The 15891-nt window shown below is 46.4% G+C and overlaps 3 protein-coding genes across 3 annotated transcripts; 2 read left to right on the top strand and 1 right to left on the bottom strand.

Annotated features, from left to right (window-relative positions):
* Window positions 1-549: 549 nt before the first annotated feature.
* Window positions 550-8213, top strand: stk17b (serine/threonine kinase 17b (apoptosis-inducing)). The gene is made up of 7 exons (XM_047046400.1): window positions 550-1024; window positions 2069-2281; window positions 3124-3262; window positions 3930-4056; window positions 4197-4245; window positions 4933-5112; window positions 5288-8213. The coding sequence occupies exons 1-7, from the start codon at window positions 906-908 to the stop codon at window positions 5526-5528; spliced, it is 1068 nt and encodes a 355-aa protein (XP_046902356.1). The 5' UTR covers window positions 550-905; the 3' UTR covers window positions 5529-8213.
* A 390-nt stretch (window positions 8214-8603) lies between these two features.
* Window positions 8604-12208, bottom strand: c23h2orf69 (chromosome 23 C2orf69 homolog). Its single transcript, XM_047046401.1, has 3 exons — window positions 11701-12208; window positions 10700-10929; window positions 8604-10474 (listed from the first exon to the last, which is right to left on the bottom strand). The coding sequence occupies exons 1-3, from the start codon at window positions 12001-12003 to the stop codon at window positions 10003-10005; spliced, it is 1005 nt and encodes a 334-aa protein (XP_046902357.1). The 5' UTR covers window positions 12004-12208; the 3' UTR covers window positions 8604-10002.
* Window positions 12209-12234: 26 nt separating this feature from the next.
* On the top strand, window positions 12235-15891 carry ftcdnl1 (formiminotransferase cyclodeaminase N-terminal like 1). Its single transcript, XM_047046402.1, has 7 exons — window positions 12235-12305; window positions 12438-12524; window positions 13220-13338; window positions 13594-13689; window positions 14006-14161; window positions 14604-14792; window positions 15014-15891. The coding sequence occupies exons 3-7, from the start codon at window positions 13224-13226 to the stop codon at window positions 15451-15453; spliced, it is 996 nt and encodes a 331-aa protein (XP_046902358.1). The 5' UTR covers window positions 12235-12305; window positions 12438-12524; window positions 13220-13223; the 3' UTR covers window positions 15454-15891.

Genomic DNA, 15891 nt, shown 5'->3' with positions numbered 1-15891 from the left:
TTCTGTTACATTTTGGTTTCCGGTGGATCACGGTTTTGAAGCCATTTGAATGTTTAGATTATCTCGTTTGTGATTTCAGATCTCCAGAAATGGGAAGTGTACTACTCACGCATTTCACGTGTACTTTCTCACGCTCTTTCTCACGCTCTCACGCAAATATTTTTCAAATATTTTTGGAAAAAAGTTTGGGAAATGTGTAGGAAGTTTTTTTTTCAAGTTTAGAAAGGTTGAACAAATGTTTTCTCAAAAAGGTTTTGAACAAATATTTTCCCCAAAAAGTTTTGGAAAGAAAAAATGTCCATCATTGATGAGTAGTTGATGAGAACTCTGCTTTTATACTCTACTTAAAGTTTTGAAAGGTTGAAACAATATTTTCGAGAAAAAAAATTGAAATGTCGATAAAACATTTTATTTTTTACTCGAAAGGTGTGTATACGTTTGCCATCTCTGCAGATCTCTAAATCAAAGGACTTTGGCACTAGAATGATAAGCGTACTGAGATCGACAAACATTATTTGCTGGAAAACCACTGCACATGCGCACTGACTGTTGGCATTGTATGCTGTCAGTTCAAACTGTGCTGCTCTGGTCGGCGGAGCTGCTGTTGGCTAGCTAAAGAACTTGTGAAGGTTTGGTCATGTTGGTTCACTCGCAGCACATATGAGATTTGGATGTTACAGCTGCTTTATTCCAGATTCTAACTCTAAACAGGATTCTTTTCGACAACCTCGTCTACAATTTCCATGATTTCGTCTAACGCGCTAGCTAATTAGCTCGTGCTAATTTAGCTAGCTAGCTACGTGTGTAGTTGTTAACTAGACCGACGTCACCGGATGCTTAACTTCCGCGAATGGTAAAAGTATCAGACTGAAATTTATCGAGTAAATTTAAATCGTACTACAATAATGTCTCGGAGGCGGCTTGACAGTCGAAGTGGATCCACAGGACTGTTGGGGGAAACGCAAACCCCGATCAGTACGGAGCCTTTGGAGGGTGTCTACGAAATAACCGGCGAGTTGGGGAGGTGAGTCAACTAAACAACAGTTCTTATCTGGCTGGAGCTAGCTCCAGTACGGTTCCATGTGTCCTACAATAGTACAGTACAAGTACGTTCGGCATATATCAAACGTCTAGATGTGCTAGTCTATTTTGAAACATACTTTAAACTTTTTCCAAAGTCAAGGGAACGATTTATACGTTGTTGAGACATTGTCAGTAGGAATCATTGTTAACAAGGAGTTAGTGCTCTTATTAAGAATAGTTTGGTTCCATGTTTGTTGAGTGGCGACATCTGTGGTCACATAGTTGCTTATTACAGACAGCAACCCCTGGTTTGCTAGTGTTGTGCTGGAGGGAGGAAGGAAGGAGGATTTGCAAACAGCTCAGCTACTGAGAATAAGGAAACAGCACTGTGTTTAGAGCATATTGGTCACTGTGAATAGTCAAAATCACTTGAGACATTGGCTAAGTTTACGATTGCTAAAACAGGATGTTGCAAAGTGTTTTAAGGATGCCATGGTGACAAGATACATTTAGGAAGTGGACTGTTAACACGTTTTCAGTCAATATTTTCTATAAACGGAGAATAGACTGTCAGCTGCCAAGTGTGACGTTTGCTGCCAGTGTACCGCTCAGACAAGTCAATGTGTATAGACATGTATTCTGTTGGAGATTGTGTAAACATGTTAAATAAGGGTGTGTTTGCTCACCAGCTTATGCATTTAATTATCAAGTAATTTACTTGCAGTAAACCTTCCATCAACTGTTAACTCTTTAAATATAGTCAATTTGGAGTCTGGTTTGAATAGGATATTCAACTCTTAGTTTGACATTTTCAGTGCATCTGTCCCTTTCTACCACCAAGTATCATCAGACAGCATCTGACTAGCATCAGCTGGGTTGAGGAGACCAGACTTACTTATTCTATGCTGTGTCGGATCCGAAATGGGGGGGGGGGGGGGGGGGGGGGGGGGGGGGGCGGGGGGGGGGGAGAATTCAGGTGGAACTGGCTGTGGAGCAACTCAGCCTTTCCGTCCGCTGACAGCCCGTCCCGTGTGTCCTGTCTCAGGGGGAAGTTTGCGGTGGTGAAGCGCTGCGTGGAGAAGGCCACGGGGAAGGTGTTTGCGGCCAAGTTCCTGCGGAAGCGGCGGAGGGGGCGTGACTGCCGGGCGGAGGTGGTGCACGAGATGGCTGTGCTGGAGGCAGCTCGCCACAACCCCCGAGTGGTCAACCTCCACGCTGCCTACGAGATGGACCACGACATCGTGCTACTGCTGGAGTAGTGAGTCATCTGGGGGGGGGGGGGGGGGGGGGGATGGGGATCACTTCTGCTGCATGAATACATCATCAGCCTGTTTGTTGTGACCAGTTCAACGTCAAAGAAACCTCCAGTCTAGCAGTCATAACTGTCCATCCAGCATCTGGTCCTTGGTTGACTCCATAGCCCATACCTGCAGCTCTGCCTGTAATCAGCTCCTTATCTGAGAGGAATCCTTATCGAATTATCTGTTACTATATAACTATATTATGATCTTTCCGCTAAAGCCTCACCTATTCCATTTTCGTAGTTGAAAGTAGCCCCCACGACAGTCATTTTTCTGTGAAGTTGAATTATGTAATGCGGTTGTCTGACCTGTTTCAGAGTTGAATCTTAAGTATGGCAAACAGCTTGTATTGTTGACCTGAAGAATTCAGTTTCTCTGGAACTTAATTGTGTTGATCTTAACAGAACTGAAACCAAACAAACAATGCTGATCTCAGAGTCATCCTGAAACACACATTTGGTTCTCAAAGTTACACTGTTGTTTTGCAACCCCACCCCTAGCACACTTGTGTATTCAGAGAGCCAGCGCTCTAAAGAAATATTGACACCCTCCCTGTCTTTGTCTATTGAGTTTTCAGGATGGCATAATCCCTCCCTGGAAGCTTAGAGTCTTGGCTTTGAAAGAGCTGGTATTGATCTAGATATGCTACGCTACATGATGTCATGAGGAACTGATTCATATAATCTCACTGCGCTGAGAAGAAATGAAAATATGTTATGCATGCCCTGAGGTATGAGAGCTGAGGGAGAATACTAATATTGTTGCAATAATGACGTGTGGGATGTGTGTGTGTTCCCAGCGCGGCGGGGGGAGAGATATTTGACCACTGTGTGTCTGATGAGCTGCTCCCAGAGGGACAGATCACCCGGCTCATCAGACAGACCCTGGAGGGTGTCCACCACCTGCACCAGAGGAGCCTAGTGCACCTGGACCTCAAGGTCTGCTAACACACACACACACAGACGCATACACATACACACAGGTATGTGCACCCACAAAAGATTGCTTAATTGTTCAACTTTATGTTCATTGATTGACCACATTTAGCTCAATGATGAAAGCACAAACGCCACTCACGTTAAATTATTGTATGGCAGAGCCACAGCATAAATAGGCACCATATCACACCACCGGGCTAAGATAGCTGCTAACTGTGGAAGCAGCGGTTACCTAACCCTTACTTAGCTCAGGGCTATAGTTGAACAATGCCAGAAAACCTGTTTACCGCACAATGTGCATGAGACCCTTTCTGACCTAGTTTCACCCCAGAGACGGGCACATGAGTTTGTAAGCTTTTTGGGGGGTACTTTTTTTATTAAAACATTTGTCAACCTTTTGAAAAGGAAAAACATTGTAAACACAGCAAAACTTTTTTACTCAACTTTATTTTTCGAAAACATTGTTTCAACCTTTTAAAACTTTTATTAGAGTAAGTTGGTAGAGTCCTCATCAAGTACTCATCAATGATGGCTCCTTTTTTTCCCCTTTTTTTTTTCCTTTTTTCAACCATTCAAAACTTGTGGACGACTGTGACTCATATCTGAAGGTTGTACGTTCTCTGCTCTCCCTCGTTCACCCTCTCCTCCTCTGGTGTGTGTCTCCCAGCCCCAGAACATCCTGCTGACCAGCCTGTCTCCTCTGGGGGATATCAAGATTGTGGACTTCGGCCTGGCTCGCAGGCTGGGCATGGTAGGAGAACTCAGAGAGATCCTGGGCACGCCTGAATACGTGGGTAAGACATGGCAACAAACACTTCCTGTTTCTTATACAGTGCAGTGCTTTAATAAGACTTGTTACAGGAAGTTGAGAACTTCCTGAGGCAGGTGATGTTATGATAACCGGTCTCTTCCTCTCTCGGATCTGTCGCCATAGCACCAGAGATCCTGAATTATGAACCCATCACCACGGCAACGGATCTATGGTAAGTCCTCCGTTGTATCAGATAACGGCATCATTTTCACACTGCCTGATATGTTACAACCCATTAATGTTCTATAAAAGGGAATAGAATAGCATAGGTTTAACAGAATAAATAGGAGGGTTTAGGCACAGTTGTTTCGGAGTACATGAAGCCCTCGGTTATGCTGCTTGTTAAAAGGGCCGTACAAATATGATGTGAATGTGAGATGAGTGTGTGTTTCCAGGAGTGTGGGGGTTATCGCTGAGATGAGTGTGGGGGTTATCGCTGAGATGAGTGTGTGTTTCCAGGAGTGTGGGGGTTATCGCTGAGATGAGTGTGTGTTTCCAGGAGTGTGGGGGTTATCGCTGAAATGAGTGTGTGTTTCCAGGAGTGTGGGGGTTATCGCTGAGATGAGTCTGTGTTTCCAGGAGTGTGGGGGTTATCGCTGAGATGAGTCTGTGTTTCCAGGAGTGTGGGGGTTATCGCTGAGATGAGTCTGTGTTTCCAGGAGTGTGGGGGTTATCGCTGAGATGAGTCTGTGTTTCCAGGAGTGTGAGGGTTATCGCTGAGATGAGTCTGTGTTTCCATGAGTGTGGGGGTTATTGCTGAGATGAGTCTGTGTTTCCAGGAGTGTGGGGGTTATCGCTGAGATGAGTCTGTGTTTCCAGGAGTGTGGGGGTTATCGCTGAGATGAGTCTGTGTTTCCAGGAGTGTGGGGGTTATCGCCTTCATGCTGGTGACGGGCGAGTCACCGTTTGCGGGGGACGACAAGCAGGAGACGTATCTCAACGTGTCCCAGGTCAACGTAGACTACAGCAAGGACAGCTTCTCCAGGGTGTCGGAGCTGGCTGTGGACTTCATACGGCAGCTGCTGGTTAAGACCCCCGAGTGAGTCTGGAAACACACACACACATACACACACACACACACACACTCTCCCAGCTCAGATCTCACTGGTAGGGCATTGGTTTGGTCGTGGGTTCAAACCCGCCCCATGTACGTCTCTTTGGATGAAAGCGTCCAGTGTGACTGTGGTGGTGTTGCTGACGGGTGTCTCCTCCAGGGACCGTCCCAGCGCGGCAGACTGCATGGCCCACCCCTGGCTGTGGCAGCAGCAGTACATGGGCCCTGAGCTTCCTGTCACGCCCAGAGCATTCCGCGAGCGCAGCTCCGGGGTCAAGTGGGCAGCCCCGCCTGAGGACCGCGAGGACAAGGAGAACTTCCTGGACTCGCCGTTCGCACACGCCAAGAAGTTCCGCTTCGACGAGGAAACGTCCGCCGCAGGCGGGGAAGGGGATTTCTGAGAGAGGGGGGGATGGGGGGGGGGGGGGGGGGGGAGAGGGGACGTGGGAGGGTGCCTCGTTCTACCCTTCACACTTTTAATGGTTTTACGTCCACAGAAACCAGTTGGCCACAGCTTACCCACCCAACAGCACTTCAGGCCTGTTCTCAACCCTACCCTCAATTGTCCAGAAGGAGAGAGAGAGAGAGAGAAAAAGTGCCCAGCCAAACCAAAGATAACCAGCTAAAACTGAGATCTAACATTGATCTAACACTGCTTAAGTGTTTCTGGTATTTATGTTTTCAAATAATGCTGTGTTTAAGATAAGTAAGCGTGTATTTTTAGTGTCTTTCTATTTCCAGTGCATTGTTTTCCCTGCTTTGTGGGATTTTCTTTTGTCCCTCTAAAAATGACAGATATTTATATAACTCAAGGGAAATCTATGCAATACCACTCTTCCACTGAAAGGCATTTTAAAGTAAACTTAAAAAACTAAGAAACAGATTTTACCCTTCACCTATTGGTTAGTGAAATGTCACAGTATGTGTTCCTTAGTCCCAGAATAGTGTTAAGGGCTTAACTTGCAATAAGCTCAACAGAATTTTAGGAGAAATAGAAATAAAAATGTAGCTGAGTCATTTTAAGGATGTGAAAGTATGTCCTCATAGTATTTAATTAATGTTTGTGTTTCCAGTGCTGGGCTTTCTACTAAAGCACATTTCAGGCTTGAGGCAAAGCCAACACAAAGCCTATTACATTCCGTCCATGGTGTTTTCTTCCACAGATCTCACACCACAATTTGAAAGTGAAATTACATCATGAATATTTCTGATGGCTTTACATAAGTAAACTGCCTAGATATACTGGTATATATTACATTCCTTGTTTACCAAACACTCCTCTGGTTTAGGGTTCCATAGCTGTAAACCAGGGATCATAAGAGCTGTTCAAATGACTCACCTTGCCATGCACACACACCCAAACCATTCTTACGCAAAAGGACATGTTTGGTCCTCCCCCTAAATGTTGGTTCACTTCCTCTCCCTCAGTTGCAGGGAGGGCTGTGACTTCAGCACCTAACTATTTACTTTACCCTCCATGTCTTTCACTGATCTTCTAGTGGGATCTTTGGGGGTTTTAGATTACATCTGCTACCAAGTCTCTGGGGTAGTACACATGATTATCTTTTTCTGTCATTCACCAAAGCCATGTGATTAGGGTTCTGTCAAACGGCATTAAGACCTACTGTATCGCTCCAAGGGGCCAGTGGTCGTTGAGATATGTGGAAGTTTTGTGGTATAATTTGGGAATATAGTGTTTCTGTGGTTCAGCTGTGCAACCTTTTCCCTTCACTGTTTTCAACTCAGGGCAAATTGTCTCACTCTAGTCTTTATGTGCCTCTTTCTATTTACTTTTTACATATTTTGTATTCTAATATGATTCTCAATATATTTATATAATGGAATGATTTTTGTTTATATTGATGTAAACAATGTGTGTATGTTTGTGTATAACAGGTTTAAGTAATGGGTAGGTTATGATCACCTCAACAGAGTTAAGCCCTGTTCACAACTAAATCTTATTTAAATGTTGGTATTGAGATGCAAGGAAATGTATGGTGAGGAATAATCACAAAATGGTTTTTGGAAAGTGTTTAATGGTGAGTTTAGGAGCGAAGAGATGTTTTGGATGTTGATATGAAGATGTTTGAAGTTGGTATTGAGTTTGAACAGGTTTTATTATGGAGGTGAAATGTGTTAGTGAGGACATGAAATGTGGAAGTGTTATGGAGATGGATCTGAACAGAACCAACATAAGGTTCGGTTAGTTGTTTTGAGATAAATACTGGTGGTCTTAGTGACGAACAAGCACAAACGTTTAAATAGAGGTGCTCTTAGTAACACCCTTTTTTGAGTATGAGAGAATGAAATCCCACTCTTAAAAAAAGAAAAAGAAAGAAAAGCCTTGGAAAACATTTAGAACCAAACTAGAAGGCTCTTCGCCGGCATGGAGCCCAACATCCTTTAGTTCAGAGGTGCCAAAACCAAAGACCACATTGTTCCTGTTAGTTGTGGTCATCTTCAAGGTTCCCCAGAGATGTCACCGCCTGGCACAAACAACGGCCTTTGTCTCAGAGCCGGGCGTCCCTGGTCACGACCAGAATCTCCACCATGCCGTCACTCTGAGGGCATCAGGAGCAGCGATGCGTCGACCCAGAAGGGACGCTTCACCCCTCTGTTGACAGACGCACTGTTCTCCAGTCCGTGCCACACGTGAGCGTCGCCGGAGCGAGTGCTGGGACTCTACTTGAACAACGCTTCATTATGCTGGAGGTGTTTGAGCTGCAGGGTGGGCAGCGGACCAACCCACTGAAAGGGCCTCTAGTGGGTTCGTTTTTTTGTGAGGTGCTGGGATTTGCACTCTTACGTTCCTGTAGTGAGGAGGCTGAAGGATAACGCTTGAGGTTAACTTATACCAGGCAGAAGCACAAGCAGATAACTGTTAGAAAGAGATGTTTATTTCCTGTTTTTTGTTTGTTTTTTAGACCCTTTTAATGTATATATGGTTTGATTTGCATTTGAAAAGATTTCATGATTTATTGAAAAAAAAAAAAAAAAAAAAATTCTTGTATTCTGATCAACTACAAGCTAATATTTAGGAGTCCTTTACAGAAAACTGGAACGCTCATTAAAGATTATAGAACACATGTTTTTTGAGTTGTGTGGTCATTGCGATTCAGCATTATGTACTGGTATTCATTTTTGGGTCTAATTTTTATAACCATAATTTGTGCAGTTCTTCCCAGGCACAGAACAGCACCCCCTGGTGTCCAGAGGAGACCCTCCATAACTCACCTTGCTTGGGTAAGCTAGATTCCCTGCAATCCATTCTCAGTATGCTTTTGATGGCAACACAGTAATGAGCTGTAGTATTTACAACTCATCAGTCATGTTAGGCATTTATTGTCAAATTCTTGAAACTTTGTTATAATTGCGTCAAGTCGACTGTTGACTAAACACAACAGCAGACTCACATAAACAGTTGATCACGCACAAGCAAATGCTTTTAATGTTGTGCTACCGTAGACAAACAACTGTTGAAACAGCAGAAGTTTCTTTTAATCAAAACGTACACAATATGGAGTGGATATGAAGTCAGAAGCAGCTACATTCATTGGAATGCTTATCCTCATTGTAGTGCAACAGCCGCCCTGGAAGCCTGGCTGAGCAGGAATGCACACATCTCTAGCCTGCATGTGTGCCAACTCTTGTTAACCAAAGCCAATAGGGATGTAATTACATGAACATGAATATACATTCAAAAGCAAAAGCAGAAGGACCTGAGTTTTGTACTCCTAACAAAAGCATGAAGCATCCCTTCTAAGAAATGAATCATGGATATTATGAGATGTTAGGCTCATGAGAAAATGGAACATGTGACCTCAGAAGAGTAAAGTGGAACCACCACCGTTCCTGGGACCGGCCCCTTCAGGCCTCTGGGACAACAGCTATGTATTTACCATGCACATTCCCACCATGTAGACTGTTGACAAAGCCGGATCTGGGTCAAACTACATATGAGCCTTGTGAATGCCCACAAGCATTTTATAGTGCAAGTCTACAGGCCCTTTTGCAACATTACAGCCATCAAACCCAATGCATCCAATTATTTTCCTTCTGAATGTACACATTGAAACCTACTGTCTGAGATCGAAGGACGAAAAACATTCAGCAACTTTAAATACTGTAGGCCTCAAGCACGCTCCAGCCAGACCCTGCCCCTGGGCAGTATCTAGGTCTGATATGATCTGAGGGCTGGTGTTGATATTACCCCAAATAATACACACTGAGGTAAAACATTTGAATATCATAACAATGTGCAAGTAATATTCAGCATTGCCATTAGTAAGGACAGATTGCAAAAGGTGCATATCTAAAAGACTTGGACGAAGGAAGTTCTTGACTAAAAGATAAACTCCACATGAAACATCAATAACCCTTCCTCACGCTCCTGCCTATACAGTTACTCTTATAAAGTCAGATCAACAAAAATCAGTCATGGGAGGCAGCAGAAGCACAAGCTTTCGATATGCAAAACATTTTTTGATTTGTGAAGATCTAACTAGGATTAGGATTAAAGATGAGTGTTCCATGACTTGGAGTTTCCTGGCAGTCCGTCTCAGAGGGAAGTGTCTCTAGAACTAAGTGCTACAAGAAAGCCAGTCCTGTGACAGCATTTCTCCACATCCTGCATCTTTGAGCCCTTAGCGAAAAATGAGGTAAGATAATATCTTATGGATACGAGCGATAGAGTTGCACTATTCTGCGCCGAGATCGATTTCCTCTTCATCCTTCGATAGGTGAAATTGGAGAGGCAGGCGCGACAGGTTGAACGATCCACGAGCTGAAGCCCTGACAAGTGCTGCGTTGGCATCCAGAATCCCCCCTCGCTGACCACGCCCACGATACCCTCTCCAGCCAACCAGCAGCGTCCGTTCAGAACTCCTGGATGACCCGGAAGTGGTTCTCGATGGAGGGGGGCTCGTCCTCAAAGTGCAGCTTCTGCTCAAGCCGTGCTCCCAGTTCCTCCAGGGTCCTGATGAACCTGAGGTGCTCGCGGCCCACCCAGGCCCTCATGGGGTCCCTCACCTCGTAGGGCGTCACGTGGGCGTGGACGGCCACTCCGCTGGCCGCCAGCTCCCTCAGTGCCCGCTGCTCCGTCACCCAGGTCTCGCTGCCCCCGGGGTGCCCCCCGTCCAGCCAGTACATGTCGGAGATGCGCTCCACGAACGCAGCCAGCCCCGGCTGGGCGCGGGCCCCCGCCAGCTCGTACAGCAGCTGGTTGAGCACCACGCAGCCTTTGCTGAAGCCCACCAGCTCCAGGTGGAAACCCTGGGGCACGGGGCCCCCTAGAGGGGGGAGCGGGTTAGGCAGGCCAGCCTGCTCCATGCCGTGGCCCAGCAGTGCCCTGTCATTAGCCCACGGACAACGCCATGTAAGTAAAGTACAAGCAAGATACAAGCACATACCTGAATCATATAAAGGATGAACGGTGATCTATTTCTACTAACTATGTTTATTGTTATGGATGAAACCTACCAAAGCGAATTCCGTGTGTGTGTAATCTTGGTTTACTTGGCTATTCTGATTCTGATCGAGTGTTCAGTGTACGTCTTGGGTCTCCTGGACACACCTGAGGTGCTGGAAGGCTCCGTAGTCTGAGGAGTGCTCCGGCGCTCCGAACAGGTTGCTCTCCACAAAGTTGGGGTAGCTGCTGAACTTGTGCAGGTACATGCGCGAAGCCCGGACCACCCAGACGTAGCGGTTGGGGAAGCGGCGCCCCAGAGTGAGGGCCACCCGCTCCAGGCTCCAGCTCTGCCACGGAGCAGCCTCCGCCTGGAGGAGCATCTCCTGGTGGAAGTCCTGGACGAGAGAGAGAGACACAGACACAGACACAGAGAGAGAGACAGAGAGAGAGAGAGAGAGAGAGAGAGAGAGAGGGGGGGGGGCAGAGGCGGAAAGGGTAGAAATATCTTACTAAAGATGTTATGTTTTTTGATTATTGGGGCTGTTGAGGGATGGGGGTCTAGCCTAGCTTCTGCAGAGTGTGTTACTAAGTATGGGTTGTACCTGTGCCAGCCAACATGCAGCTTAGCCAAACACTGATAATGGACAAAATCTGACTAAAAATAGGCCTTTGGAAGGATGGCCTACTTAATTCGTTTCACCAGCATCAGTACCCTCTTATCGCCACTTAATACAGTCAGGTGACGGGGGGCGCCCGAAAGGAGCTGGGGATGAAGACAAGGACTCCATTCATTTACAACGTAAATGTCACGCTGAGACGATCTCAAGCATTCTAACAGGCCCTGGGAAATACTAAGACACCATGGGAATATTAACGCTTCCTTGCAAAGTAGACTGTTGGGATGGAAATTGAAAGATGTGATCTATTTTGGAAAACTTGTGGGGGGGACTTTATAGTAACAACACTTGAGGCCCATGTCAATGGCCTCATTTTACGGCTTAATAAACACCGTGTTTTGAATTAGGCTCGGTTGGATGTTTGCCACCAGGATTACATCATCTTGTTTTAGCGACCTTCAGTCCAAAGTAACATGCTTGTGACATGGTGTTTGAAGAAAGTTTCAAAACACTGCCAAGAGATTGTACAGTACGGGTGTAATAACTCACCTGTATATCCCCATGGAAAAACACAACATGTGAATTTCCATCCTCGTAGGCCTCTGCGTCAGCGCTACACGCCGCCAGTCCCTCTAGAGGCCTGAGGAGGAGAAGGTCGTTGACTCTGTCCGGTTTGTGCCCGGGCACATCAGCCAGGCGCCGGAGTTGGGGCGGGCTCCCTGGATGAGCATCCAGGGATCCGTTTAGCCACATCCCCGCTGGCTCTGAAGATGAGGATCCAGCCACGGAGCTCATTGTATTGGCCACAGCTAACAGAGAAAGACCCGCTGCAACTCTACGGACAGCTATCATGGGTATTAAACGCGGATTAGCTCGTCTAGACGCTGAATTACATTTCCGCAACACACCATCATCGCGGAGGAAATTAAAATACACAAAAACCAACCGATCTCTTGTTCCTTATCGTTCTCCTCCTTACTCGGCGTTTCAGTATAAATCTTAGCATTAGCTAATTTCACACGCTTGCTGTCAGCTCCCCTGTAAGGTGCGCTGTGTTGTGACTGTGACATTTTAATCCGCCAGGTGGCGCTCTTCATCCAGGAACAGTGCAGTCAGCTGACAGCCGCACTGCGCATGTCCTGTTACATACCCAGGTCTACAGTAGCAGATCTTAACAAGTTCTTCTGTTCTTCAGAGCGTCACTACAATAGTTATTGAAGTAAATCTGACTGATATTGGTTAAACACACATTGCACTGCGTTGACGTGCTCTGACTTTTCTTGCAGTTTTTGTGCAACATGAGCAAGTGAATACGGGACCCGAGGGCTCACTTATCAAGTTGTTTCATTTATTGTTCGATTACTTGCTACAAGGCAAGTATTGTATATTCATGGCACACACTTTCTAACAAGAAATGTGATGTGAAATCCTCGTCAAAATATATGTGTCATTGACATTAATCGAGAAGTTAACTTACTGCTACAGTGTGTTTACATCAGCCCTTAACCGAGTTTGAACTTTGGACTTAGCTAATTGTACGTTTGCATAATGGCTTATTCAGCCTGACAAATGTCACATAAAATAGAAGTACACTAGAGTCATTAAAACAGATTGTAATTTTGATAACAGCTGATGACATTTGACTGTCAGCTGTCCAGAATGTCCACATGTAGCCTACTAGTGGTCGAGCAAGCATGACGGCATATGCATTAGTGGCTGTATGCATTAAAACAGTTGTGTAACAATCACTTATCCTATATTAGGCATGGGAACAGCAACGGCATGGTAGCATCCAAACCCTGCTGAAATGATGCAAAACAATTCATATGTGCGTCATACAATAGCACCCTTTTCGTTGTAATCTACTTTGTGTCTAAAATATACACCCAACCAGCCCCTACCAGTCCGGTGGGAAACCTCTTCCCACCACAGGCCTGGCCGGCAAGCTGTCCAGACTTCAGTGTAAAAACACGTCATTTAAACCAAATATGGTCACTCCTGAGTGAGTGAAAAGCCCTCTGATCCTCCTTCTCCAGCCCATGTCCGGTTTCTTGCTTGTCTGTCGCAGGGCTATGGCTCCCAGTGCCTTAGGGAAACATCTGGTCGCATGTCTTCTCAACGTGTCCGAGGCACGCAGGAAAGACTTGGTCGAAACCGTCGCCCGGGCGGCCATCTTTGATTGCCAGGGTGAGGGGATGACATTACCATGACAACAGCTTTAATAACGGGGGTTCACGCCACTAACTTGATGTTGGTCACTTGATATGTTCTACAAACCCAGTTTGGCAGTTAAGTTTTGATATACGTTTTAGAAATCACCTATTGCTAAACCGATGTTATAAGTCATTTTTGTTATTAAGATACTCAGTTATGTTTATTAAGATGAGTGTGTTTAATGCACTGTAGGGTCATGAATATCTTCATGTGTTTGTGTCATGTTAGGTGTGAGGAGAGAGGGAACCACCGTCTTAAACATCTTCAACGATCACGACTATAACCGATCTGTCATCACTATCGTGGCCACCATCGACACCATCAGTGAGTCTGAGTCCTCTGTTTGCAGGGAAGGAAACTCAATAATGACTTTGATTTCAATCAGGCTTTTCTTAAGACCATACCTTTGTTTGGACCCTTACCTGTGAAACGCTGCATGCGGTCGTTTATTATCCTCAGATGGATATTCACTCGTGAGTGACCTTATTTAGTTTAAATTAAGTGGTTTTACACTGACTAATGCAGATAGTAAACAGAACAACATGCGCGCCATACATTTCCCATGTCCAGTGATGCTATAGTGTAGACTTGTAGGTTTGAAACGTGACTTGTTGTGACGTGACGTGTGTGTGAGCCTCAGGAGAGTCGGTCCTGTCAGCGTGCGAGCGAGCATGCGGCCTGATCGACGTGAGCGCCCACATCGGCTCACACCCGTGCATGGGGGCCGTGGACCTGGTGCCCCTCTACCCCCTGGGAGAGGACGTGGGGCTGGAGCGCTGTGCCAAGGAGGCAAGAGGTGTGTGAGTGTGTGTGTGTGTGTGTGTGTGTGTGTGTGTGTGTGCACGCGTACTAATGCCGTGTTTTCTGTCTGCATGTGTTTGTATTAAACTGGAGGATCAAGTGAAGATTAACTCACATGTTTTGTACATGTGCACAAAAACATCTGGCAGATGTTTGTGAACGTTTGAGAATGCTCCAATCTGCCTAATTAATGCCAGTACGGAACACGTGCTGTTGGAGGTGTATTCCTGCTCTCCCCTGCCAGGGATTCACTCTTGTACTAACCAGCATACACACTGTATACATGGGGCTCTGGTGTGTGGGATTCAAATGGGAAATATCTCAGAGGTAGAGCATTTGACAGCAGATCAAGAAGTCGCAGGTTCAAATCTCCCCCTGTGTGTGTGTGTGTGAAGATACACTCTTAACCCTCCTTCTCTGATTGGTCGTCTGACCAGCGGTGGCTGAGAGTCTGACGATGCGGGTCACAGGGACCAGTGTGTTCCTGTTTGGCTGGGCCGACGCGCCCCAGAACCGGGGCCTGGCCCAGAGGCGCAGGGAGATGGGCTGGTTCAAGAGGAGCGCTGACACGGCTGCTGTCAGACCGGACCTGGGACCCAGCCCTCAGACACGCTACGGAATCACAGGTCAGCATGCAGGCTCGACGCTGCAGCACTCAGCCCAGAGTACTGGTCCTTACTGGAAATGAGAACAAAGTTTGAGGACTTTTTGTTAGTTTTCTGGTTTATGTGGCTACCCTGGTTTGGTTTGACTATTCTTGTTGTGGGAGCCACATTCTGAAAACGCTAAATTCCTGTTAGAGACCTTCTTTATTTACGTGACCTTTGACCTCGCTACTGCCCTCCAGGGGTCGGCAGCAGCCCGTACGTCATGAACTGCAACGTCACCATCGACACCCAGGACCTGGCTCTGGGGCGCGCCGTCGCCGCGGCGATAAGGGAGTCCACCCCTGGTGGGATCCCCGGGGTGCAGGTCCTGGCCCTGCCTCACGAGGGCGCCGTGGAGATCGCCTGCAACGTGGAGAGTGTCCGGGGCAGCCCTCCCTGCCCCAGCGGAGCCCAGGGTGACCCCTGGCCCTCCTTCTGCCTGGGGGGCCAGCCGTACTGCCACGCCCCGGCCTCGCTCATCACCTCCAGGGTGGCAGAGCTGGCTGGCCAGCGTGGGGTGGGCACCAGGGGCACGGCCCTGGTGGGGTTCACCCCCCGAGAGTGCAGGGACCTGGCTGAGACGGCTCTGGCACTGGGTGTCGCTGAATTCTGGAAAGAACCGCACAGGATACGCATGTAACGGTTTGGAAAATACTTGAAATGGTTCAGTGTTATTCCAGCTTGTGGTATTGGGGTTTGGAGGATAGACGTTTTGGGCGGAGTTTGTTCTCCTGCTGGTGTGCATGGTGTGATTGCCAAAGCTAATCTTCATCATTCAGCTTTATTAGATAAGTGGGATGTGGATTTTATGATTGAGAGTCTCTAGACCGTTAAATGGAATAATGCAGCTGACTTCATCGACAAGTTAGCATGAAGAATGTACAGTAGTTAGAATTACTTTTCAAAGTAAATGAAAATATAGAAAAAAAGATGTAACAGTAATTGTTTACAGTGCCATGAAGGAGTCTACCTTCAGTATTAGCAGGAGCCTCCTCTTTAGAATGAACTGATATTAATGATATTTAGATTTTTTTAATTTCTGTATACTTACATTCGTAATAACAATAAATGTATTAAA

The sequence above is a fragment of the Hypomesus transpacificus genome, chromosome 23 (genome assembly GCF_021917145.1).
Source record: "Hypomesus transpacificus isolate Combined female chromosome 23, fHypTra1, whole genome shotgun sequence".
In the NCBI taxonomy this organism is placed as follows: domain Eukaryota; kingdom Metazoa; phylum Chordata; class Actinopteri; order Osmeriformes; family Osmeridae; genus Hypomesus; species Hypomesus transpacificus.
This window is presented reverse-complemented; position numbering and strand designations above follow the sequence as displayed.